The 27,454-nt window shown below is 37.3% G+C and overlaps 1 protein-coding gene across 3 annotated transcripts in view; it reads left to right on the forward strand.

Moving 5' to 3' along the window:
• Nucleotides 1–3,991: 3,991 nt before the first annotated feature.
• Nucleotides 3,992–27,454, forward strand: part of LOC135202229 (post-GPI attachment to proteins factor 6-like) — a 100,744-nt gene continuing 77,281 nt past the window's right edge. For 2 of the 3 annotated variants that reach the window (XR_010311689.1, XM_064231501.1), the window contains exons 1-5: nucleotides 3,992–4,557; nucleotides 10,491–10,656; nucleotides 21,695–21,899; nucleotides 23,725–23,867; nucleotides 24,430–24,576. Coding sequence is in view for 2 of the 3 variants with exons in the window: in XM_064231501.1 (XP_064087571.1) it covers nucleotides 4,389–4,557; nucleotides 10,491–10,656; nucleotides 21,695–21,899; nucleotides 23,725–23,867; nucleotides 24,430–24,576 (830 nt within the window). In the remaining variant the exon portion in view is untranslated. The remainder of the gene's footprint in view (nucleotides 4,558–10,490; nucleotides 10,657–21,694; nucleotides 21,900–23,724; nucleotides 23,868–24,429; nucleotides 24,577–27,454) is intronic. The other variant, XM_064231499.1, reaches the window with a different exon arrangement.

Genomic DNA, 27,454 nt, shown 5'->3' on the forward strand with positions numbered 1-27,454 from the left:
ATCATTCTACAAGCAAAAATTCGGGTGTAGTATGGGTAGTCCTTTAAGTCCTATTTTAGCCAATCTGTACATGGAATACTTTGAAACTACAGTAATAAATGCAATAAAACCCAAAACATGCTGTGGATGAGATACGTGGATGACATACTAACATTTTGGGATATAATGGTGGGGTAATTTTAATGAATTCCTCTCAAAATTAAACGCATTAGTGCCCAGCATCAAATTTAAAGTTGAATGGGAAACAGACAACAAAATTCCTTTTCTTGATGTTTTAATAATCAGAGACACGACAGAATACAAATTTACCATATACAGAAAACCAACGTTCTCACTTTCATATATTCACTATTTTAGCTATCATGACAATACCATCAAGATAGGTCTAGCTATCAACCTATTCTTAAGAGCCTTACGAATTTGTTCCCCAGATTTATTTCCTGGAAAAAGAATTTGAACTAATTCGCAAGCAACTTTCATCTTTAAAGTGTCCTGACCATATAATTGAGAAAGCAATTCAAAAGCAAACCGTAATTTTCTACCGACCCCCTAAAGACAAGACCAGAGCACACCCAACAATAAAATAAAAATTCCCCACCTGGAGACGATTAAGAGAGTAACTCACACCCTTGGGAAAATCCACCCTTTTGCATTTACCTACCCAAATACCTTAGCCAAATCCCTGATTAACGTCCAACAAAAGACATCGCCCAAAGACTCTGGGGTATATGAGATCCCATGCCAGGACTGTGACCATCTTACATCGGATTTACAGGAAATCACTTCCCCAGAGATTAATACAACACAAACGGTCAGTTAGGTATGGACAAACAGAACTCGGCTATTTTCAATCATATAAATGAACATAACCATAGAATAAACTGGAATATGTCACGTGTAATTTATAGCAGCAACTGCCGGTACAAGAGTCAAATGATGGAATCGGCCTTAATAAAAGAGAAGCAGGTAATGAACATCTCAAAAGGGAATTGGACATCCGACATCGTCGACGCAGTGTTCATTCAACCAACGCTTAAGAAGATTAAAGGAAGATTATCAGCGGGGGTGACCTAAATTGGCTTACTTGTGGACGAATCTCTTGGTATAAATACACCTTTTCTGTAAACTTTTCTCATTCATATACCTGAAGAGAGAGACAGCAGTCTCTGAAATATAGTACTTTTCTCTCTACATTTTGGTGTTTTTATGGGCTCCTTTTATTAGATGGAATTCTGTTGTTACAGAACACTTTTACCAGTCATATATATATATAAATATATATATATATATATATATATATATATATATATATATATATATATATATATATATATATATATATATATATATATATATATATATATATAGATATATACACACACACACATATATATATATATATATATATATATATATATATATATATATATATATATACATACATATACATTACATATATATATATATATATATATATATATATATATATATATATATATATATATATATATATATATATACATACATATATCACTTAGAAACACCCCCTGTATCCTCGTACTGTGGTTAAATTAGATCTCTCCTCCCCACGCGCAAATGTCAAATGAAGTAAAATCAATCCCATGTTGAATTAATCTCTCTCTCTCTCTCTCTCTCTCTCTCTCTCTCTCTCTCTCTCTCTCTCTCTCTCTCTCTCTCTCTCTCTCTGTCCTTCTTCTTCTTCTTCAATGGCTGATTGTCTAGTGGAAGTTCATGTTATTTAACGAGAACCATTTTAAGTCTGTCTCGTGTTGAAGCCTTGTGCTTTGCATTGTAAGCGTTTCCCCAATTCGAAGCGAAATACTCTTTGGACCTAATCAGCGTGAATATGAGTTTTTACCGAGATTTACTTTCTAGATTACAACTTATCTTGCCAGGGATTGCAGTTCATATCAGAAGCTAATTAGGAGTTGTAATTTTTCCGTCAACCATCCGATAACGTTCAGCTAAATTGAAGAGTCGCCATGAATTAAAGGTTTTTCCGCTGTTTTTTTTTTTTTTTTTTTTTTTTTTTTTTTTTTTTAGTAACTGTTATTAATCTACAATTGTTTGTTCTTTCATACTGAATGTCTGAGTCATAGTGAACTAGGACCGACTGGTACCTGGTACTACCCATTTGTAATCCATTCCTTCACTTGTTTGGGTTAGTAGTTATCAGAATATGCCTTGAATTTGATAATTTATTGGTGTATGAAGTTGTATTTTAGACCAATATTCGTTGTTCTTAGGTTTGTTTTAGCTAATGTTTGATCTCGGCGTCTTTCTTATATTCACGTTGGAACATGGTACTATCTTTTTGTCTGCCTCGTAGATAGCCACTCCGTGGTATTCCCATTGTTGCCGCCCGAAACCTAAGTTCGTTATCCTGTTTAGGCATTCGTATCAGGACTAAGTTTTCAACACCAGTTGCTCCTTGTTGTTGGCGCAAAAGGGGTCAATGAGTCAAGTGGCGTGCATTTGAAATCTCTCAAATCTTGACAGCTGGATAGAAGAGAGAAAGAGAGCGCGTGACGCCTGAGATCATCACATATGACATTCATCGAGCATGAGTTGCTTTCTCCAACACTAATTAAGTCGCCTGGCAACACCCGCCATCTTGTTCTGCCTGCCATTGCTATACGCATAGAAGCTGATGAATGACCAAGCGAAAAGTTTGTGGCAGTACCATGGAGGGGTTTTGACATGAAGGCATTTGACCTGAGAAAACAAACCTACCCACGGTCCACTTCTGTCAGGGACGCTTTTAACTGAAACAGTTGACAGTGACAGAAGTATCATGCAACTACAAACCTCCCCCATACAGTATTTTCGTTCTCTTAAGAAAGAGCAGATTAATGATATAGCTACTCAAAGGCAACTAGCCGTCAATTTTCAACCACACAAAGATGTCTTCATATTCGCCTGCGTTAATGAGCATCAGTGTCACTTTATTAGTCATATCTACAACTCCTGAGAGAAATTTCTGTTGTCTCGAGCAGCAAAAGACGTACTATTTGTGCCTCGGCAAAAGACGTACTATTTGTGGCTCGGCAAAAGACGTATTTGCAGAAACGCAGTGAAAACGAAATGGCCAGCGATCTTGCAGCTCTCAAAGTCTGAGAGCACAGAAGTTTTGGATGTGGACTGAATAATTGATGCATTTGCAATAAATTATATATACTACTGACTTTTTTTTTTGCATGTTAATATAATTTTGTTTCCACAAATTTACTCTAGATAAAAAAAATGAAAATTACTTTCCCTCAACTTTCACACAACTGCAGATATATATATATATATATATATATATATATATATATATATATATATATATATATATATAATATATATATATATATATATATATATATATATATATATATATATATATATAAAATATATAAAATCCCATCACCTAAAGAGTACTGGTGTCACCACTGCTTCTTATATAGTATATAGTACTACCAGGAGGATCGGGTCAAATATATATAGCGAAAAGAAGTGCTCCTAAAGATCAACAAGGGCTCTGGTAATATGCAATTTTTAGTGCGTTATGATACAGGTAGTAATTAAGTCATAGATTTGGAATAGTTTATATTGTGGGAATTATCGTGCTTTATCTGTTCCTCTTCCTCGTTTCCTTCATGAAAAAAACAATCCTAAAATGCACGTGAGGTCCCGAAAAATTTAAATGCTGCACGTAACCATGAAAAAGGTTAGTTGCAGGCTGAAAAAATAGAGTATAGCAATAGACAAATACAGAGTAGATGCCCTGAAATGTACAACTTAAGACAAGTCAGCTGGATATCTCCAATCCAGAGAATAACACTTGATTACGTTTGATTATTCAAGCGATGAGTGACATGAAAGGAATTTAAGATGGAGGCGATACCAATGAGTTGGATTAATCAATGCCGCTATATGAGCGACACAACAATACCTAGTACTCGGTTAGAGTTGATTTGCATCGGTCATATAAACAAACAGCATTCGAGCACACCAAAGTCTATTACTGCTATATGAATAATGCAGTAATTGAAAAGTAAAATACTGTTTCTTGGACTAATAAAGTAATTGTTTTATAAAATAGGACAAACAAAACAGCGCTTCCGCCGAGCGTCACGCATTGCTACCGTTACTTGTCCTCTTGTTGACATTTGTGTAGCAGAAGCCTTCCTTATCAATGGTATCTGAATGGCTTGTGATTAGTGGTTGCGGCTGCAAGCGTATCGCACTATCAATCAAGAATGACGCGTCGTAGGACGACTTTGTGATTGCTTAACATAATTATGTATTGTTTGTGCAGTGCACCACAGCTTGATATGGTAGTGGAATGCTTAGGGGCCGAGTCAAGTTTGTAAAATAGTGAAATGATCGTAGGCCAGAGCGTAATGATGGGTTCCCTTTGTCTCGGGTCTTCGCCGTCGAAGTCGAGGAAAATCGTTTTACCGGGTGCAGTGGCCTCTTGTATTAGCCTTTTGTGTCTTATTGCTATTCCTACTGTAGGACAGTCCGAGGATACTACTTACAGCCCCAGTGGTAAGTAAACATTACTAACTAGGCTAGTAATGGTTGTATAGCCTAGTTATCCCTACCGGTAGTTGTGCAATTTTGATAATACCTAGCCCAGCTAAGTACTGTGATAAAATAATCCTAGGCATACGTATTGACCTTATAATTTTTCTCTTAGAAATACAAATTTTTTCTCTACTTGGCTATTTATTATGATTCATGCCAAGCATTTTGTTTAAACCAGTTACCTACGCATTTTTATGTTTCCCTCTGTCCTTAACGCCCAAGCCTATCCAACACCAATGGGAATCCCCAGTGGGAAACTGGATTTTTGGCGAGGTAACAAGAGAAATTAACCAAATCAGTATGAGAAATGTACTGTCTTTTGTTTGTTTTTACATTTGGAAGGGTTGGTACAAAACAGGGTGTCCTATGCAGCATTTCTGCATAAAAACTTAAACAAAAGGCAGTTAATTTCTTGCGTTTTGTTAAGATTTTCAAGTTCTTAATTTTGCTTGGTCAGAAAATTTCCTTTGTGAACAGTGTCTACGTGTGGAGCTCTTTCTTTGAAGTACTAGATACCAGTGAGTTCAGAAAACTGCTTAACAAAGCAGGAAATGTATTAATCTCAGCCTCATCAGTCTTAAAAACCAAAAAATAGGCTATATGAAGGACAACAATGGGTATTTCTAAGAACATTGTAGCAAGGATATTTACTCGGAAGCATCCTAACTTAACCAAGGGTGCTGAGGCCTTACCTTGCCATGGGGCTCCACTTCCTTAACCTAGAGTACCACAAGACAACTCAGGGATGCTGCCTAACCTAACATGGGTTGCTAGGTTCCTTACCTGACCTTTGTGACCTCCCAACCCAACCTGAATAAGGAGGCCATACAAGTTATTGCACAGCTAATTGTGAAACCAATCTCTCACAATATTTGTTGTGAACCAAGCCATTAAATAATGGGGCCAAATCCAGGTCAGAGTAAAGCCTATCCATTATGCCAAGGAGACACTGTGGTTGTTCTCCATGTCTAGCTACAAAAGCCATTTTTCACCACTTTTATCAGTTTACGTATAGTTGCCACATTTGTTTCCACTGAGGTAACATGCTGCATTTTACCACTGCCACTGTCTTCACTTGCTTTATGCTTGCCATTAGCCATGATGGATAAAGGATGGGGGTTTTATATATTTTATGATAAAATTACAAGATTTAATCAGACGAGAGGTGACGTCTTATCACTTGTGTAGGCTCAAGAATCCAGGATGGTGTAGTGGCATTCGCTACGATACTGGTTGGCATGGGCACCTATAAAAATTGTAACTAAGTAGAGGTGCACGATACAAAATTTGAACTTATGGCTGGCAGACAGGGCACCCTGAACAAATTTTAATATACAACCATGCTTGTTAGTATCTCTGAAAGTTTGTAACATGAAAGTTCACAAGTAGAGGAGAGTGTGTATAGTATTGAGTCACTAAATGACAGAGTAGGTGTTCTTAAGGAGCAGCAAGCACCTGAGGTGGGTGCAGTACACTCAACATACTACATAAATAGTACACATAAATGTAAGTTGCAGAATAGAATAAGTAATAGACCACTGATTCTCAGTTACATTATTTGCAGGAAATTTGCCTATTCACAGTATTTCTCTATGAGAAATATCCAGAAATTCCTGTTTTTTTATCAATGTGATAAAACTATTAAAAAAACCAAGTATACACATTTTTAGTCCATTTTTGAGTTTTACTTTCCAAAATAGGCCATTTTCTGCGATTTTATAGGGGTTCCAACTATTCGAGGATTCTAGCTATTCATGGGGGTCTATACAAATCCCCCGCAAATACGGGGGAACCACTGATATTAAGGTAATGTATTGAAAAACTCCATTACAGTAATGAGATTAATGATAACTGGCTGTATTATTGCTGATTTTTTTTATCTTCACACCGTTAGGAACAGAGCCCCCTCCGATAACCAGTACCCAGTATCCACGCTAAAAGTAGTCAACCCCAGTATTCGCGGGGGATATGTACCACAATCCCCCGTTTATAGCGAAACTCTGCAAATACTTAAAAACCCCTCAAAAAATGCTTAGAACTGCCCATTTTGTTTAAAAAAAAAAGAAAAAAATGCTTATATACATGAGTATTTTAAGTTTTATCACAAAAAGTGCATTTTGTCAAGAGAATATGTACAGTTAAGTATATCTTAGTTTTACCAGACCACTGAGCTGATTACCAGCTCTCCTAGGGCTGGCCTGAAGGATTAGATATTTTTATGTGACTAGGAACCAATTGGTTACCTAGCCAATGGGACCTAGTATACGTAGCTTACTGTGGGATCCGAACCACATTGTATCGAGAAATGAATTTCTATCATCAGAAATAAATTCCTCTGGTTCCGTGTTGGCCGATTTGTACAGTAATTAGTGAATAATTTTCAGTGAAAAATAGCGCAAAAAGGAGATTTTCCACGAATATGTTATGTTCCATAGAGAAATCCCCGAATAGGTAAGTCCACAGATTCAGACTGTGAATAGGGGTTGTTGACTTTATAACAATAGTATACTCTTACCAAACTGCTAATAATGTTATTTCATAATAATGATAAATGATGATGATGATAATCATAATAATGTCCACAGAACAAATAGGAACACCAGAGTTGATAAATGTTGCAAAATAATGTAATAACTGATTAGTGTTCATGCTGTCAGATTCATTTCAGGAAAATGCAGTGTGAGACTTAACATAAAAGAATAAAAAAAATTACAAGTTAAGTGGATTCAGATCACTGAATTTTTTTTTTGCAAAACATCAACACCTATTAAACCTCCCAATGAAAGTGCATAAACTGTAGCCCCTTAATCAGCCTTTATATCCCATGTGGAAAGGATATAAATTCAAATACAGTAAAAATGAAAAATAATTCTCCAAATGGCTTTGAAGCACCAGTATTTGCACCAGAGGACATTGGTAAGGATGCATGGCAGTCATTCAAAAGAAATGAGGTACATATACTTACAAAGGCTGGATTAGTATTAGTAATAGGGCACCAACTGCTGGCAAAGGAAGAAAATGATCCACTGTAATGAAAACTATTTGGGTTACTGATTTATGTATATAGGCTGGTGTCATAACAACAATGGTTATCAGTGAATTTAGGAGAGAGATACTGAAAACCCTACAGAGGTATGGGTGAAGCAAGAAAAATATGAATGTAAGAGCACAAAATCAACCATTTTTTTCAGAGCAAAGATGATATTGTTATTGCTAGAAATGACTTACCATCCAATATGTTCAGTAGTGACAGTGTCGGTTAGAAACCTGGCAGAAGGTGGGGTTAATTACTCTTCCTTGTGTATCTAGAGAAATGCCAACGCCAGGATAAGCACATGTATATACTGATTGACTACAAAGGATGATCAAAATTTGTAGAAATTTTATGAAGCCTTCACTGTAGCTAACTGAATATTTTTTGCCAGTATACTAAGGTCTGGAATATGAAGTCAGACCAGATAGGGTAACATTATTTTAAAACAATAGCAGAATAAGAGAACTAATAAATTTTCTCAGGATCGACATATTCTCCAAAAATGAAAGACATTCCTAATACGTAAAATATAAATATATATATATATATATATATATATATATATATATATATATATATATATATATATAATATATATATAATATGATATATATATATATATATATATATATATATATATATATATATTTTTTAGTTGAAAAGAGAAACCAGAGATGTTTCTCTTGAAGTGAATTACAGTCAAGAGTGACACCTTGAGTTAAGTGAGGTGCACTTAGACATACGAAAGGCTGCTTTTTTCATTACATCGAACTGGCATTCCTTTCACCAGGAAATTAATTTTCTCTGAATATTTTATGAATAACTGCTTCCCTCGTAGCTTATTTTTTAAACAACTCCGCATATTTCTTAACAAACAATTCACTAGTGTCATGAAAACCTCCAACAGTGCCCAAGTTAAACGTTTGCGCCAAATTTCCCTTTTACACGATTCTTTTAGAAAACGTTTTTTACAAATTATCAATAATCACTATGGAGCGATCAATTTAAAATTAATTCCCAAAAATCCGTTAACAATTGGTTCTTTTTTTAACCATAAGGATCGATTAAGCCCTTTTTTGTCCTCAAACGTGGTGTATAAGTATACTTGCCCTAAGTGTAACTCAGGGACATATGTCGGATCACGAGGAGGTTACTGAGGGTCAGAATCGACTCCCATCGGGGAATTAGCTTTCGTACTGGTTGTAGGCTCTCCAACCCAGAACATTCTAATATCAGAGCTCATTCCAAATCTGTAAACTTACATCGAAAGAAGTGATTTTAGTATAATAGGCCAAACAGCTAATCCTCACGAATTGCCTATACTTTGAGTCATTGTTTATTAAACAACTAGTCCCACAGTTAAATACTCAAACCTCCTCTACTCAACTTTACTTAAGTTAACTGTCTTTGTAAGCATTCTGTCTTTTGTTCTCTCCACATAAGGTTGGTCAGCGGCCTTTGGTTCTTTTGTATGTGTGTGTTTTTTATGTTTTTTTTTTTTTTTTAGATGTAATGTGTTAGATTTTAATTTTCTTATGAAATTTTAAGTTTTTACAGTAATGTTTTTAGTAATTTATTCATTATTCAACAGATCCCTGAAGATGTAATAAAGTAATTATTACGAAACGTCGGAAATAAAGCAATATGTTGGAATTAATTGGTTTCCCTGGTCCACCCTCGCACTGATATATATATTATATATATATATATATATAGTATATATATATATATATATATATATATATATATGTATATATATATATATATATGTATATATATATATATATATATATATATATATATATTATATATATATATATATATATATATATATATATATATATGAGTATGTATGTATGTATGTATGTATGTATGTAGTATGTATGGATAATATGGATATATATATATATATATATATGATATATATATATACTACGTATATATTATATATATTATACGGTATATATATATATATATATAATATATATATATCTATATATATATATATTTTCTAAGGAAGTTATATGAAATTAAAGCTATATATATATATATATATATATATATATATATATATATATATATTATATATGCATATATATGTATATATATGTATATATATATATATATATATATATATATATGATATATATATATATATATATATATATATACATATATATAAGTTCCTCGCTGGCCGAGTGGTTTTCGAGCTGGGCTGCCAATCCGGTGGTCTCAGGTTCGATTCCCGGCTCGACCAACGCGGAATCAGAGAAATTTAGTTCTGGTAATAGAAGTTCATTTCTCGATATAGTGTGGTTCGGATCCCACAATAAGCTGTAGGTCCCGTTGCTAGGTGACCAATTGGTTCCTAGCCACGTAAAAATATCTAATCCTTCGGGCCAGCCCTAGGAGAGCTGTTAATCAGCTCAGTGGTCTGGTAAAACTAAGATATACTACTTACATATATATATAGCTTTAATTTCATATAACTTCCTTTGAAATTTTTTTTATATAAAGTAACACCATGTTATATGTTTAGGTCTCTTTTTCACTCCGATATGATTGGATTCTATTCTAATCTAATGTATGTATATGTACTTTTACACAAAGCTTAAGCTAGCTAGGGAAGGAGAAAAACAGGTTTACTTACTTTCTATGCAAGTGTTTCAAGTTAGACTGTCTTTTGAGGACTGAAATAGCAACTTAATAAGTTTCTAGAGTGTGCTGAACAAGATTTACATTGTGTTAAGGAAAACTTTTATGTTTAGGTTTTGTCTGTTTGTAAGTTGTATTTGAAATTCTCCTGTTTTTATTATGTGTACTATTCAAAATCTGCTAATTTTGTATCCGTCTTATTCAGGGGGAACGGTGCTATATGAAGTACTGGCAGGAAGACAAGTGTATGTGTATGGAGCGTACAAAGATGTTCAGATTTTTCACTTCTTGATCCCACCTCGTGTTTCTACAGCTACTTTTAACTTCACAGCTAATGATACCCAGGCCTGTAATCCCAGGAACATATCCATGTAAGTAACTGAAAAGATTTCTGTATTACCTGTAAGCATTGATTTAGATGTTTGTGTATTATATACTAGTACTGTTTATGAGATACTGGAATGGTTTTCCTTAACTATTGAAATGCTTATATAGAACATAAAAGGTTTCTCCTATCTTTACAGTAAAATATTTTTATGGTCTCCCCATGATGTAATATAGAACAGTTTGACATGTGGCCTATATAGGTGTACGTATAACTGATATTTCACATTTATTTGGTGCATTATGGTTATAACTTAAGTCCGTGAAATTTTGCAGAAAATTTTAAATGGCTTTTTAGGAATGTGGCTTTGAAACGGTTAACCGTTTCAACCCAGAATTATAATTTGAAGGACAGAAAGGGAGGACAGATTTATTTACAGTACATAGGATTTAGACTAAAAAACTTGTGATCTGTGTTCACTAAATATAAACCTGTTACGTATTTAACCATACGTACTTTATTGCTCAACATATATGTGACATCAGCTGTGGAGTGAAATGTTGTTAATCTTATGTTGCAATTGTCATTAGGTACTTTAACATGTGGAAATTGACAATGTGAGTACTAACTGTAAAAAGCTAAGTGTAAATTTATATTTATGGAGCCAGAATTGTTATAAATTTATTTTTGTCTTTATAAAGTACAGGTCTTATTTAACACATGCCAAGTTTCTGTTAAGATGAGAAGTACATATAATTCATAAACTACCTACATAATTAAAAAGAAGTGGCCAGCTAAATTTCATAAAATTGGGAAATGTTTTTAATTTGAATTTAAACAAAAATATATATATTGAGTTACTACTATTCCAAAGAGAAAATTAAAACGGTACAGCATTCTTAAGCGTTTGTATAGTATTCTTATTGTATAAAAAGAGCTACATAGTTGCAATGTGTATAAGTGCCGAGAGATGTTCCATGGTAATCAGTGATTTGGGGTTACCCAGTAAAACTAAGAATGAATTATTGTGGTTAACCATGAATGTACATTTTTGGGTTCTAATAAGATTAGGCATTTTTTAAAAAGAATCTTGCCTGTACTTGTGGTAGAGGACGATAGTGTATGAAAAGTATAAATGAAAAAATGATAGGATCGTTTAGTTTGAACCGTCTATTCGCCCATCATGTTTGAAGGAGTTTCAAAGTGTTTTTCATTGGCATGGTAACATTTTATGACGTTTGTGGTTGCACAGTTCTCCCCTTTGAATTAACATACAGTACTAGTTTAGGATAGGATTAGGTTTTTCATCCAGGGTTTTCCTCCATTGTTGGCCTGCAAGGATGCATTGGAGAGTGTATACAAGATATTTGATTATTAGGTTGTTTTCCAAATATGATGTGATATTTCTTTGTTCTTATATAGGCTATCATGCAAGATATCCTATACAAGAACTATACTTCTACTACTGTGAGTAAGTGTTTCCTATCTTTTCTCAACCTTTCAGATAGCAGCTTTTCCCATTGTCCCTTTTTTCCTACTACAGCAATGCCCCTCATTCAAAAGTTCCTTTTCTCAAAGCTCCCCATATTGTTCAGGATATGTGGTTTGGCAAATTAGGGCTATGTTTGAGAAGTTTATGGAGGTAACCTCCTCGACACTTGCTGCCCAATTAAGTCGTCCTTTTCAGGTCTCCCTCTTGCGGCAGGGGAAGTATCAACGACCTCCCTCTCAGTTAACCACACCCTAACCCACACCCTGTGATGCTCCCTCTACTGTTGAAGGTACAGGGAAGCAGTGTATGTCTAGTAGTGGAAGCAGTTTGTCTTCCTCTAGCCAATCTTGTATGTGTCAAGTACAGGTTGGCAAAGTTATTGTAGGCAGAAGGTAAATATGCTAGGTAATGTCAATTGTACTCCCTCGATATCTGATTCCGTATCCCCTAGACCTTGCTTCCTGTAGTCTTCCCTTGCAAGATTATTCAGTATTCTTTTGGAGGCATGTACCTGACATCGTACGCTAGCTTGACAGCATGCGCTCGCCTGGCGCTGAACACTTTCTTACCGTTACTCTCTCACCTGGCATCAGACACTCATACTTCTTCTCCGTCTCCCAGACGGTCTGGCTATGCAGATTTGTCTTTACCTGTTTTGTCCAACATGAGGGAGTCTCGTGTGAGTAGCCGCGATTGGTTGTGTGAATGCATTTGTTCTCCACATTCTCCTTCCTTTCTTAGCCATTCTCATCAACTTTGGACACCTCATAAGTCAGCGCCATTTTCTCCCGCAGATCAGAAAAATAGGAATTGCTATTGTTCACCTTGTTCTGTCTTGCCGTTGGCGATGCATAAGGCATTAACGCCTCTTTGTAGTTCCCGTTCTCCTCAGGTGTCGCACTTGAAGTCTTGGTCCCCTACTATCTAGTCTTGGACTCATCACAGTGGCTGTAATGCGTTATACAAGTACATATTCCCTGGTTGTCGGCAGTGGTTACGTTCTGACAGTGACAATAACGAAAATCTGCAATTTTTGACACCTGTTAAGGTATGTATTGGTGCCATTGATTATCGGCGCTGATTAGCAGAGATTAGTGCATATTAGCGATGAAAATCACTGATTTTCAGCACTTGATAAGCGCTGTAAAATTGTATCGCCAATAACTGGGGAATGCCCGTTAAGTTAAGTATGTCTTAGTTTAACCAGACCACTGAGTTGATTAACAGCTCTACTAGGGCTGGCGCGAAGGATTAGATAGTTTTACGTAGCTAGGAACCAATTAGTTACTTATCAACGGGACCTTAAGCTTATTGTGGGATTCCTCTGATTCCTTGTTGGCAGAACCGGGAAATCATACCCAGACCCTGAGATCGGTAGTCAAGCATGTTACCGACTCGTCCAACGAGGAACTGGGGAATGCCCGTACTGGCCTAGATATTTCATCTAGCATGGATATTAAAGGAGCCGCTCCTTCCAAATTATGATTCTTACCAAGTCTCCAAATAAACCCCCCGTGCTGGAATTTGGATGTGCCAGCATTTGAGACCTTGAGCACATCCTCCCTAAAGAATGTGACAGTAAAGACTGTTTTCATACATTCAACTTACCTGTCAGATATATACATAGCTATCGACTCTGTCGTCCCCAACAGAAATTCAAATTTTGCGGCACTCGCTATAGGAAGGTCAGGTGATCTACCGCCCTGCTCTGGGTGGCAGGACTAGGAACCATTCCCGTTTTCTAATCAGATTCTCTCTGTCGCCGGTGGTATCAACATTGTTGTTACTACCTCCTGACTGGAATTCTTTTTTCACAACGCTTTTGATCATCTCTCGCTGATATTTGGTGACGTACTTGGAGCGTTGTTTTGGCATTCGCTATCGTGGACTGTTTTTTGGACTTGGTTTTGGAATTCGTGGGTATGTCTGACTCTAGTGTTAGTTTCAGAGTGTGTGTGAATGAGGGCTGTAAGGTGAGGATTCCGAAAGCTTCGGTAGATCCTCACACTACATGCAGTGGTTGTAGAATGGTTGAATGCCCGATTGAGAATACATGTAACGAGTGTGAGAAACTGAGTGCGCAAGAGTGGAAGAATCTAACTTCTTACTTGAAGAAATTAGAGGAAGATAGAGAGAGGAAAGCGGCTTACAAAACCCGCAGAATGTCTACATCTCGTGAATTACTGTCTAGTTCTGTAGCTTCTTCCTCTGATAATCATGCCCATTCTGTTTCAGCCCGTTCACAAATTGCTAATCCCTCTGGTTCTGCTTCGGAAATAGCGGAACTCAGAGCTTCCCTTCAGAAAATGCAGGAAAAAATGGCAGCATTGGAAGGTAAGGAAAGTGAATGTGGTTTCGCTAGTGATATTAGTGTCCCCAGTGTAGTGGAGGGGGCGTCTGGTCGTCTCTGCGACGCTCCCAGGCCTAGACCTCTTCCAAGCTCCCTGGCCCGGAGGAGAAGGAAAGTCGAAAGCCGTACGGGGGTTGTGGAGAATCCCCAACGATCAGGCGTCCCTTCGGCAGAATCTATCACATCACAAACTGCCAAGGACCGCTATAGGAAAAGCGTCCTTCGAGAGTGCTTTTCGTCTTATAGTTCGCCCTCTCCGAGAAGAGGATGGAAGGAGTCGAAACTTTTCCGTCCGCTGAAGAGGAGTATGAAAGAACATGAGCTCAATTCTAGCCCCGAGCGCTTCTCTGAAGAAGATGCGCCTTCGGTAATAAAGAAGGTTAGAAAACAGTCAGACTCTGGGTCTGGAGGAGATCCTAGAGCGCCTTCCAGATCTCCCTCTCCTGATTAGAAAGATTCCTCAACCAGGAAAATTTTAATGAATGTGCAGGAGCAATTAGCCTCGTTGGTAGGAGTTCTTTCTAAGGAGCCTACTCGTAAGAAGGATGATAGGCTTCCTATTAAAAGATCTAAATACTGACCCCCTGTCACGCGCAACGAGCCTTCCGGGGGAGGTGTCGCACAGGCGACCATCTCCGGCGGGAACGGAGCGTTAGACAGGAGAGAAGTAAGAAAGGAAGTTACTCCTGTCAAGCGTTTGGCGCCAGCCAGGAACCAGGCTCCGAGTAGGCGCAAAGAGCCAGAATATTCGGCACAACGTTCAAGATCTTCAACCAAGCGCCAAGATTTAACTGAAGAAGAAGATCCTGTTAGGAGTAGAGCGCCTGCTAAGCGCAATGTACTTGTTAAACGAAAGGCGCCTACCATGATCAATACTCCTACTAAACATCAGGAGTATTCAGAGCTAGTTACGCCTTCCAAAGATCAGGAGTATTTGGAGCGACATACTCCTGTCAGGCGCCAAGAGTCTTCTGACCTCGATACTCCTCCCAGGCGCCAGGAGTATTCTGAACTTAATACTCCTCCCAGGCGCCAGGAGTATTCTGAACTTAATACTCCTCCCAGGCGCCAGGAGTATTCTGAACTTAATACTCCTCCCAGGCGCCAGGAGTATTCGGAACAAGATGCGCTTACCAGACGCCAGGAGTATTCGAAGCGCGTTGCGCCTGCCAAGCACCAGGAGTATTCCAAACACGTTGCTCCTTCCAGGCGAGATACTCCTGCCGTGCGCCAGGCGCATTCCCTGCATGAAGAGCCTGACATCCGACAGGAGTCATCCAAGCGTCAATCTTTTAGCAAAGAGAGAGTAACTCTTAGTCCCTCTCCAATTAGAAGTGCTTCTTCGGAAAGGAAGAGAGTAAGGGAAGAAACAGAGGAAAGATGGGAGCCTTCTCCTTCCGAGCCTATGAACCCAGAAGATGCCTCGGAGGATGAAATGACTAGTAAGGAAGGATTTTCTAATTACAAAGTTCTTTCGTCCCTTCTTTTGGAAGAATATGGAGATTCTTTAATGCCAGCCGCTCCTCCTTCTCCACGCTCTCTGTTTTCGAGCACGAAAACGCACAAGTCTTCCTCCTTCCTGAAAATGAAGCCTGCTATATCTATGAGGAGGGCACTACAATCTCTTGACTCCTGGTTCAAGAAGGAGGAGGAGTTAGGAAGGACAGTCTTTTGTATGCCTCCTGCTAAACTTACGGGGAGGAGAGGCATTTGGTACGAAACGGGAGAGAATATGGGATTGTCTCTGTCCGTTTCGGCTGAGTCAGACTTCTCGAGTTTAGTAGACTCATCGAGAAGATACGCCTTGAATTCAGCAAAAGTAACATGGGGTCTTTCGGAAACTGACCACCTTCTCAAGGGACTTTTTCACACTTTAGAAGTTTTTAACTTCCTGGATTGGTCCCTTGGGGTTCTTGCCAAGAAGTCTCATGAAAAGGAACAACTGGACCCAGAAACCTTAAATAGCATCCTCACATGCATTGATAAGGCTGTTCAGGATGGATCGGCTGAAGTATGCTCCCTCTTTGGTGCGGGAATTTTAAAGAAGAGGGCGGTTCACAGTGCTTTCCTCACGAAGGCCGTCTCTCCTTCGCAGAGGTCCGCCTTATTGTTTCCTTATTGTTTGCGCCTCTCTCAGAACATCTTTTTCCCTCGCAGTTGGTGAAGGACATTGCCCATTCACTGACTGAAAAGGCCACTCAGGATCTCCTTAGACAATCCTCAAGGAAAAATAGACCTGTGGCCAGTGAGGAAAAGAAAGGGGCTCGTCCAGCTCAGCAGCAGCCCTTTCGAGGAGGCCTTCCAGCTAGATCTATCGCCAGAAGGAAGTCAACTGAGAAAAGGGGTAGGTCTTCCTTCCGTCCCTTTAAGAAGGGAAAGTGAGAAATCTATCCTCCAAACACCTGTAGGAGCCAGGTTACATTTCTTTGCGAAAGCCTGGGAAGACATAGGATCAAATCCTTGGACGATGTCAATCATCAAGAAGGGTTATTACATCCCATTAAAGGACAGTCCTCCCTTAACAACATCACCGAGGGAACTGTCCGCCAGATACAAGGACCCTGTTCTGATGGATACTCTTCGTCAAATGGTGGAACAGATGTGGGACAAAAGAGCAATAGAGCTGGTGCTGGATCACAGCTCCCCGGGGTTTTACAATCGCTTGTTTCTTGTAGCAAAAGCCTCGGGGGGATGGAGACCGGTACTGGATGTAAGTGCGCTGAACAAATTCGTAAAACAACAGAAGTTCAGCATGGAAACGTCTGCTTCAGTCCTTGCAGCACTGCGTCAAGGAGATTGGATGGCGTCCCTAGACCTTCAGGACGCATATTTCCACATCCCGATTCACCATTCGTCGAGGAAGTACCTTCGATTTATGTTCGAGGGAAGGATCTATCAGTTCAGGGCCCTGTGTTTCTGCCTTTCCACGGCTCCTCAAGTCTTTACGGACGTGATGAAGAATGTATCAAGACACTTACATTTGAAAGGGATAAACGTCTCCCTGTACCTGGACGACTGGCTCATCAGAGCCAGGTCTCAAAAGCAGTGGAGGATCTGTCAACAACACTGGAATTGACAAAATCATTGGGATTGATCGTGAACCTCGAGAAGTCTCCGATGATCCCCAGCCAGAACGTGGTTTATCTGGGGATTCAGATGGATTCTCGGGGTTTTTGAGTTTTTCCCTCTCAAGAGAGAATAAGGAAAGGCTGTGCCACGGTATCGAGCTTCTTAGGGAAAGAGCGCACTTCAGCGAGGGAATGGTTGAGCCTTCTGGGGACCCTTTCCTCGCTCGAACAGTTCTTTCCACTAGGAAGACTACATCTTCGTCCACTTCAGTTCTTCCTGAGAAGAAGTTGGAGTTGGAGGACAGGACAACTCTCGGACACGTTTCCAATCTCGGAGGAAATAAAAAATCATTTAAGGTGGTGGTTGATTCCCTTAAAGAAACAAAGGAGTATCCCTGCAAGTACGGAACCCAAGCTGACATTGTTCTCAGACGCGTCGGAGTCGGGCTGGGGTGCAACATTGGGATCCAAAGAAGTGCCAGGCACCTGGTCGGCAGAACAGGTGTCATGGCACATAAATTGCAAAGAGCTTTTAGCAATTCACCTTGCGCTAAAGAGCTTCGAACATAGTCAGAGGCAAGGTTGTACAGATAAACTCAGACAATACTACCGCTCTGGCTTATGTCAAGAAACAAGGAGGGACTCACTCTTTCGCTCTATACGAGCTGGCAAGAGACCTGTTGATTTGGGCGAACCAAAGGAATGTAGTTCTTCTAACGAGGTTTGTCCAAGGGGAGAGGAATGTGAGAGCGGACAGACTGAGCAGGAGGTTCCAGGTCCTTCCCACAGAATGGACACTCCACTCAGAAGTCTGTCAGAGCCTTTGGTATCTTTGGGGGAAGCCTCAAATACATCTGTTCGCCACATTCCTCTCCAAAAGGATAGACACATTTTGTGCCCTAGTAGATCCCAGGGCTTATGCAACAGATGCCTTTCTCCTGGACTGGTCAGGGCTAGATGTTTACGCTTTTCCCCCGTTCAAGATACTGGGGGAAGTAGTCAGAAAATTCGTGGCATCCGAAGGAACCAAAATGACTGATTGCTCCGTATTGGCCATCTCAGATTTGGTTCACAGAGGTAATGGAGTGGACAGTGGACTTCCCCAGATCTCTTCCAAACAGGATAGATCTGCTCAAACAACCCCACTTCGAGAGGTACCATCAAAACCTACCCGCTCTTGCTCTGACTGCCTTTCGACTATCGAAAGACTTGTCAGAGCGAGAGGGTTTTCTCGCAAGGCAGCAAGCGCAATTGCTAGAGCCCGCAGATCATCTACTAGGCGAGTGTATCAATTGAAGTGGGAGGTTTTCAGAAGTTGGTGCAGGTCGAAGAAGCTGTCCTCTTCCAGTACCTCTGTGACCGAAATTGCGGATTTCCTTCTGTTTCTTAGAGAAAAGTCGCATCTCTCTGTACCGACTATTAAGGGGTATAGGAGTATGCTTTCAGCAGTCTTTAGAACAAGGGATTAGATTTAACGAATGATAAAGATTTGCACGACCTCATTCGTTCCTTCGAAACATCAAAGTCAGTGGAACCTAGGGTTCCAAGCTGGAACTTAGATGTGGTTCTTAAATTTCTATCCTCCGAAGAATTCGAACCACCACACACTGCTTCATTTCGTAATATCACTAGAAAGTTTGTTTCTGATGTCTCTTGCAATGGCAAAAAGAGTCGGCGAGTTGCACGCCCTTGAATCACGAGTCGGCTTCAAAGGAGACTCTGCAATTTGTTCTTTCCAGTCTCTCTTTCTTGCCAAAAATGAAAACCCTTCGAATCCCTGGCCCAGGAGCTTCGAGGTAAAAGGACTTAGTTTTGGTGGGCAGAGAGGCAGAAAGATCCCTTTGCCCCAGTTTAGAGCTCTTAAATTCTATCTGGACAGGAAGAAGCAGTTGGGGGTTCGTTCGAAAAAGGTCTTTGGTGCTCAGTAAAAGACCCCAAGAGAGCAATGTCCAAGAACGCCTTAGCCCTTCTTTGTTAGAAGTGTTATTACTGAAGCTCATAAGAATTGTCCAGATGATTCTTTTGCGTCTATTGCGTTCCAAAGAAATATGTCACTTAAAAATATTTTGGATGCAACTTATTGGAGATGCAACTCTGTGTTTGCATCTCATTACTTAAAAGATGTGCGAGTTACGTATGAGAAATGTTTTTCTCTAGGTCCGTTTGTGTCAGCACAGACGGTTCTGGGTAAGGGAGCTAGCACCGATCCTTAATAATGTATGTAACCCTCTTGTTGGATGTTGTTCTTGAGTTTCCTGTGCATGGAAGTGTCAGGTGTCGCACAGGCGACCTTCACTTCTCTTCACTAGGAGATCGAGTGACAGCTGACTTTTAGAGGGGTACAAAAATTTTTTTTTTTGTACTATTGTATGTGTGGTTATTGAGTTTTTGGTTGTTTGCTAAGAGTTTGGGGATAGCTCTTGGCAATCTTAGAACTAACACGGGTGTTAGGTTCGGGTGATCGGGATCGGTTGTGTGCTCCTTAAATGAAGGCGTGTTGTCATATAAGCGGATGTGCTCCCATTGACAAATGCCAGTTAGGCTCTGTCGAGTAAGTGGATGATACCCCATCGACAGACCCACAAGAACTCTTGGCCACAGATCACTATCTCGCTAAGGCTCTTGAGGTGAAGCAGACTCCTGGACAGTAGTCACGAAGTCTTCCACCTGATAAGGTAGGAACCAAGGTCTATAAATACCTACAACATATGTTGTTTACCTGTCTAGTCAGTAGTTAGCTGTCTCTTGCCCTCCACCAAAGGGTGTCAATCAGCTATGTATATATCTGACAGGTAAGTTGAATGTATGAAAATGATATTGTTATGATACAATAAAGTTTCATACATACTTACCTGGCAGATATATACAATTGAAGACCCACCCAGCCTCCCCGCAGGAGACAGGTGGAAGAGAGAATCTGATTAGAAAACGGGAATGGTTCCTAGTCCTGCCACCCAGAGCAGGGTGGTAGATCACCTGACCTACCTGTAGCGAGTGCCGCGAAATTTGAATTTCTGTCGGGGACGACGGAGTCGATAGCTATGTATATATCTGCCAGGTAAGTATGTATGAAACTTTATTGTATCATAACAATATCATTTTGTTAGGCTTGTCCTTGGCAAAAAGTCAGTGAGCTTCATGCTTTCTCATGCCATGTAGGTTTTACTCCCCAAGGAGCAGTCCTTTCTTTTGCTACCTCTTTTCAGGGTCAAGAATAACTTTGTTACATCCTCTGCCTCACTGTGTGATCACAAGTCTGTCCTCTTTGATGCCAGATGGTGAAGAAACTTTGTCCAATCATAGCGCGCTCTATATATATTTGCAAAAGAGAAGGGAAATCAGGCAAAATGTCAACATTTTTTTGCAGGCCTGGGAAATCTAACTTACCCTTATCAAAGATTACTATGTCTTGTCCATTCAAGGCTCTGTCGGAGAGGTACATGCAATTCTAGACTACCTTTTTACCTCTTCTTAAAATAAGATTTCAAGATGTGCAAGTGGTAGCAAACGCTTTCAATTTTTTTAAGGATCTTTCTCTGGAAAAAGTTGTAATATGGCGCAGTGAAGGTGTAACTCCATATATATATATCTGCAAGATGTGGAAATTCAGTAAGAATTGTGCAGAGCTTTATCATCCCCCATTATGGCAGGGGAACTCCTATCCTGAACAATTAGGGTAGTGTTACTCTTAACGTTTCTTATACATGTACAGTTAGGAAATAGTGGAGTTTTTGAGAGCGTGAAGGTACCTATGTTGTATTAGGTAAGGGCCTTCATTCTTTTACCATTGTTGCTCTGCTGGCCTGGCCTGTACACAAGGCTTTGTGTCCCACTGCATCAAAGAAAGAGTGGTATCCGCAGCGAGGAACCACCATCACCACTCAGAGGTCTTGCTGCCTAATGAATTAGTCCTTGCTTTGTGGCAGTACCAGCAGATGGATGATAATGGAAAGCTATACGTAAATGCTCAAACCATCCGATAGGGATAGGTAAATAGACAGTTCAAAGTAAATTTTTTTTTTGGCTATCATAATAGAGAGGTAGGCATTTAGAAAATAAATTTTATTATGAAAATTTTTTATTCTTGTGATAAGTTTTTGTTGTATTACAGTATAGTGTTCTTTATGATGAATGATAAATTTTAATATTCCTTAAATATATTTCTCTATTTCAGTTTCTTACAACCACATAGCTATCCCGTGGTTAATCCTGATGGTTCAGAATATCCCTCTGCTTTCTGGGTAGATCGCTCTGAAGTATACAAACTAGATTTGAAATCCGATCTGAAGCCAGCTTACTTGTCCGTCCCCTTTCCAGAAGCTGGAGATTGGTTCATGATAGCCTTTATTAGTGAAACATCTAATCGCATCACTCAAGCGGTAAGTAATTATCTCTTAAAATAGTATACTATGATAAGGAATGTTGTTATACATATAGTTAAGCTAAAAATAGAGAGGGTTGTACATTGGGAATAGTTATTTCTTCTATAAGTACCAGTTGTTTTATAATTATAGTAAAGCCAAAACTTACCAGGCTTTCTTATAAGAATAAAAATTTATTCTTATATATTCTTATAAGAATAAGAATATATAAGAATTTCCAAGTAGCCTGAGATATGACTGTACATCCTGTTGGAGAACTGTAGTCTTTTACCACTAAACTTGTCATAAAATGCATTTTGGTGTTCATCATAGCATATGTTGTGTTAGCAACCTTTTTTCCATAAATCCTTAAGAAAATAGCTGCAAGACTTAATTTCTCTGAATATAGAAATGATTCAGACATTGTCAAATGGACTCAATTGTAAAGTGGGAGGAGCGGAAAATAATTTATGGAGAATTATTCATTCTCGGTTTATGAGTGTATTCTTATAGTTTACATTCCCTAATCAAAAAAATATTGTAGTTACCCGACATTGTCACAAATGATTAAAATATATAAATAAAAGTAACTTGTGGTAAAAAGATTGAAATGATGATCAGCCACTTTCTATGGTTCGACGAACCAAGCTTGGTCGTAAGTAGAATGGTACTAGTAGGGTATATATAGTATATAATTTGTTTATAATGTGTGTATCAAACTAACCAATTTGCACAAATAGTCGTGTGCAGCACATATCACTAAAGGAAAAAATCATATGCTATAAAGGTGTTTAACTTTTAAAAGGGACTGTGACTATGTCTGGAACTTTATTATTTGCACTAGTTGTGATACAGTCTATAAATTTGCACTAGATGTGATGCAGTGCATAATGAACATTATAATGGTTTTCTATATCAGTTACAGTTTTTTAACACTGTCATTCAACCATTTTTTTCTGGTTATGTTATCCTATATTTAAATATGTATGCTAAAGATTAAAAAATACACTAATATGTTAAAACTCAAAAGTTCGTGCATAAGAATATCAAATTTGTATGGTTAATTTTATAAATATTTAAAAAATTGACATTTTGACCTTGCCCATGTTACGTATAAGTGACATGCAGTGTTAAGGAAATTTAAAGGGCTTATTTTTCTCTGCATTTCTGGATAAAAGCATATGTAATATACTATAGATAATATTATTATATATATATATAGATATATATATATATTATTATATATATATATTATATTATATATATATATTAATGTGTGTGTGTGTATATATTTGTGTGTGTATATATATATATATATATATATATATATATATATATATATATATATATATATATATATATATATATATATATATATATATATATATATATATATATATATCTATTTATTTATATTTATATTTATATTTATTTATATTTATATTTATATTTATTTATATTTATTTATTTATTTATATTTATATTTATATTATATTTATTTGTATTATATTTATATTTATATATTTATTATATATATATTTATTTATATTATATTTATATTTATATTTATATTTATATTTATATTTATTTTATATTTATATTTATTTATTTATTTATATTTATATTTATATATATATAGATATATATATATATATATATATATATATATATATATATATATATATATATATATATATATATATATATATATATATATAGTTTATTATTAGGGACTAACAAAATGTTTACAGATATGTTAATTATTCTAGTTCAGTTTTTAATTTTCTCAAAAAAAGTGTAGGTAAAGGAAATATTTAATAGTATTTTCTTTTTACTTTTCAAGGGTCTGTTTCCTTCATGTCACTCTTGGCTTCGTGTCAAAGCAAAATATGTCCAAGAAGAGCAAATTACAACTGTTGTGCCTGAGATACATTCACATCAAGATTTCCAATTTTATCAGAAAATTAATGGTTCTCAATATTATAGGTAAGATTGGTTAGCTTTCAAGCTATTAATTCTGTTGCGCCTAACTGTTTGGTCATAAACATGATCTTATCCTTCAGTTAGAAGTAGTCCAAATAGTTTAGGCCAAAGTACAGAGATGCTAGAATGTTTTTATAAAACACATTAAATGAGATGTTGCTTAATCTTTTCCATGTGTTTGCATAAACCTTATTCAGTAAACATTGTTGGTGCTCTTTGATATTTTGTCAGTTTTAAGTTTTGTATTCCCTGTCTTATGGTAGCTCACATTTAAAAGTAATTTATATGCTATGATGTGTGTATTAAGATTATTTATATAACAAGCATTTGGAGAGCTCACCAGGGTTGGGCAGTCCACCCTAATATATCCCTTCTCCTCTAAAGTTAAATAATTAATACCTTTCCCAAAATGTAATCACTTGTTGCCAGTTTTTCTGTTTTACTTTAGAGATAACTCAAGTATGTCAATTTCTTGTACTTGTACACTAAAATACAGTATGTATTGCATATTTAAAAAGAAAGGTGAACGTAATGGATAATGAATTATTTCTTGGCAATTTTTCAGGTTTTACGTCCCGTCTTCTACATGGTTAGTTGTGGTGAATATCAGCAACTGTTTTGCTCTTGATGATGTAGAAGACGATTCTGCTTGTTTCCTAGACATTGCCTTTAGAACTAGGGGGCTACCAAACCCTGAATCTTCAGATACAGTGTAAGTGTTTCTTGAGATTACAAATATTACATGAAAAAAAATTTTTTTTGAGCAATTTCCTTTTCTCATATAGAATTGATTATTGATGTCATTGTGGAACAAATAACAGAAATTTTCAAGAATACAATTTTAATGGTAGTTAGCTCATGCAAAACCAATAATGGAATTTGATAAATTAAGTACGTACATAAATCATTATAAAAATTTAGCACATAGGCATGTGGTTCTATTTGAGTAAGAACAATTTCAAGAAAAAGGAACTTTCTTTTATATAGTTGAAAATTGATTTAATTTGTTCTTATAAACCCTTTTACATTTTTTCCCCTTGCTTCATTGATACATGTAATTTACTAAACAATTTTTTTTTAATTTCTTCTTCTCAGCTTTATCCTTTTGACTATCACTATTCATGTGTGTCTCATGTCTTCGTGAGTGCAGTCTCACCATCTCATCTTGGCCCCTCCTCTCCTTCATGTCCGTAGCACCTCCAGTTCATGTTCTATTCCATAAACATGCGGCTTGTCATATCCTTTCCTCTTCAAGTACCCAATCCTTCTCTGTAGACTCCCTGGCTTTCTGTAATACAGGTCGACCATCACTAATCTGTAGCAAGTTTTGCGTTGCCAGAGAATGAGGTTGTGTGTTTGTACGCACCCTACCCACACGATTGCATTCATCTTTTGGGTTGTAAAAATGTGTAAATACAGTAAAAATGAGAATAGCATGAACTATAAATTTAAAAAATCATAAACCTAATAACTTTAACCCCAAAAAACTGTAGCACCTATGCTCACGATTGTCTTTATCCTCTAGGTTGTAAAAATAAGAATGAGAATAGCGTAAAATATAAATTTGAATAATTATAAACATGATAACAAACCAAAACAAACTGTCGGAAATCATCCGACACCAGCTTATAAGTTTGTGGTTGCTATTATTTTGGGGTTGTAAGAATACAAATTAGAAAAGTAAGTAAAAATGTAAATGAGAATAGCATAAAATTGGTAAAAAAATCAAAGATGAAGAAAATGGGATTCCTGACAACCCTTCACCTAACATGCAAATGTGCTTAGTTACAAATTCCAGCTCTTCACTTTGGAAGTGGCAGTGATGGACTAGAGTCGTGTGTACCATTTTTCATACATGTACTTCATTAAAATTCCACTTTATTTTCATTTAATATTTCTAAGTTTATTCTAACCTAACCAGTCTGTAATTGGGTAAAATTACTAATCAAGCACCTTGCAGTCCCAATTTTGCTGGATTAGTGATGTCAACCTGTACTTCAGTTAATTTTGTTGAGCTAATGATGTATTCATTTTTTACCCTATCTCTTCTCATCACTCCACTCATTTATCATATCCTCATTTCTGTCGCAATTAACTTAATGTTCTGTAGAGTCACTGCTTCCAGCCATACTATTGCAGAGTACATATGATACCCCCTCCAGTTATATATTCCATCCAGCTGAAATACAATAGCCTACCTCTTTATCCTTATCACCATCTGCATCTGTTTTTCACTAATTAAAATGATTTCATCAGCATAAAACATACACCAAGGGGGATCGTATCTTACATCCACTGCCATTACTTTCAGCATAATACATACATGTATTGAACAAGGGCTTACTGCTGATCTCTGGTGCACTCCTACCTTGACCTGGAAGCTGTTAGGCATCCTAACAGTACTTACCACAATGGTTGATATATTTCTACATATTTTACTGTATACTTTCACATATCTTTCTGGTGTTGACTGCGCCCTCAGATTTCTCCATAGTGCCTATTTAGGTACTTTATTATAAGGCTTTTCTAGGCTGATAAAGACCATTTAAAGTCTCTCTCTCTCTCTCTCTCTCTCTCTCTCTCTCTCTCTCTCTCTCTCTCTCTCTCTATCTCTCTCTCTCTCTCTCTCTCTCCTCTCTCTCTCTCTCTCTCTCTCTCTCTCTGTCCTCCTGGTGTAAGGAGGATATTCCATAGCATTTTTATCAGTCCCTTTCATAAAGTCAAGTTGCTGTCTTCCAACCTTGATCTCAAGTTTGTCTTCTGTATGTAATTCTTTAAAAAATATCAGGATATGCGCCTTTATTTAATAACTCTCTAGTTCTCGCAACTTTGCAGTCTCCTTTCTCTTTGAAGAACCAAATCATTGTGATCTGTCTCCATTATTAGAACCAAATCATTGTGGTCTCCATTGTTCTAGTATAATTTCCTTTTCCATAATTTCAGATCAAACCAATTTACTCTTGAGAAACATTTCATCATTAAATGTCAGATTTCTATTTTTTTTTTTAGATTGGACTAAAATGTTGGTGAAGCCTAACCTTGGGTTCCAAAGCTTAAGTGGTCTGACCATGACCAAGTTGAAAGCCTCCTTGAACACACAGTTATACCTATCAGAATTCACAAGGAAAGTTCATTTTCCTCAAATTAGTTTGAAACTAAATTATTTTTCCTAATCTTTTGGTTTCCTGTAGAAAGATTCATTGGTCTCATTTTGAATAAAGTTAGAGGTAGAAGCTCCAAACTTGGTGAACCTGTTTTAATTCATTGCATTTAATACAAACACACTATTCTAAATTTCATGGATAATTTGTTTTAAAGTTTATTCCACTTTAGCTTTGTTTGTTTTCTGATGTCTGCATCTTTTATATAACCCTTTCATGTTGTGATTTGCAGCAGCAGTAGGGCCTCCAGGTTGTAAAGAATGAATCTTTGTCAGTTGCACTCGGTCAAAAGCCTCGTACGTTACTCACACAAGTCTATTCAATTTTGTTTTGGCTCGTTTTCCAACTAGGTATTAATTTTTTTTTACCTGGGGAGATTACCAAATAGAAATAAGAGTTGCCTATTTTAGGCTTGGCATACTTCATCCA

Source organism: Macrobrachium nipponense, chromosome 30 (genome assembly GCF_015104395.2).
Source record: "Macrobrachium nipponense isolate FS-2020 chromosome 30, ASM1510439v2, whole genome shotgun sequence".
Lineage (NCBI taxonomy): Eukaryota > Metazoa > Arthropoda > Malacostraca > Decapoda > Palaemonidae > Macrobrachium > Macrobrachium nipponense.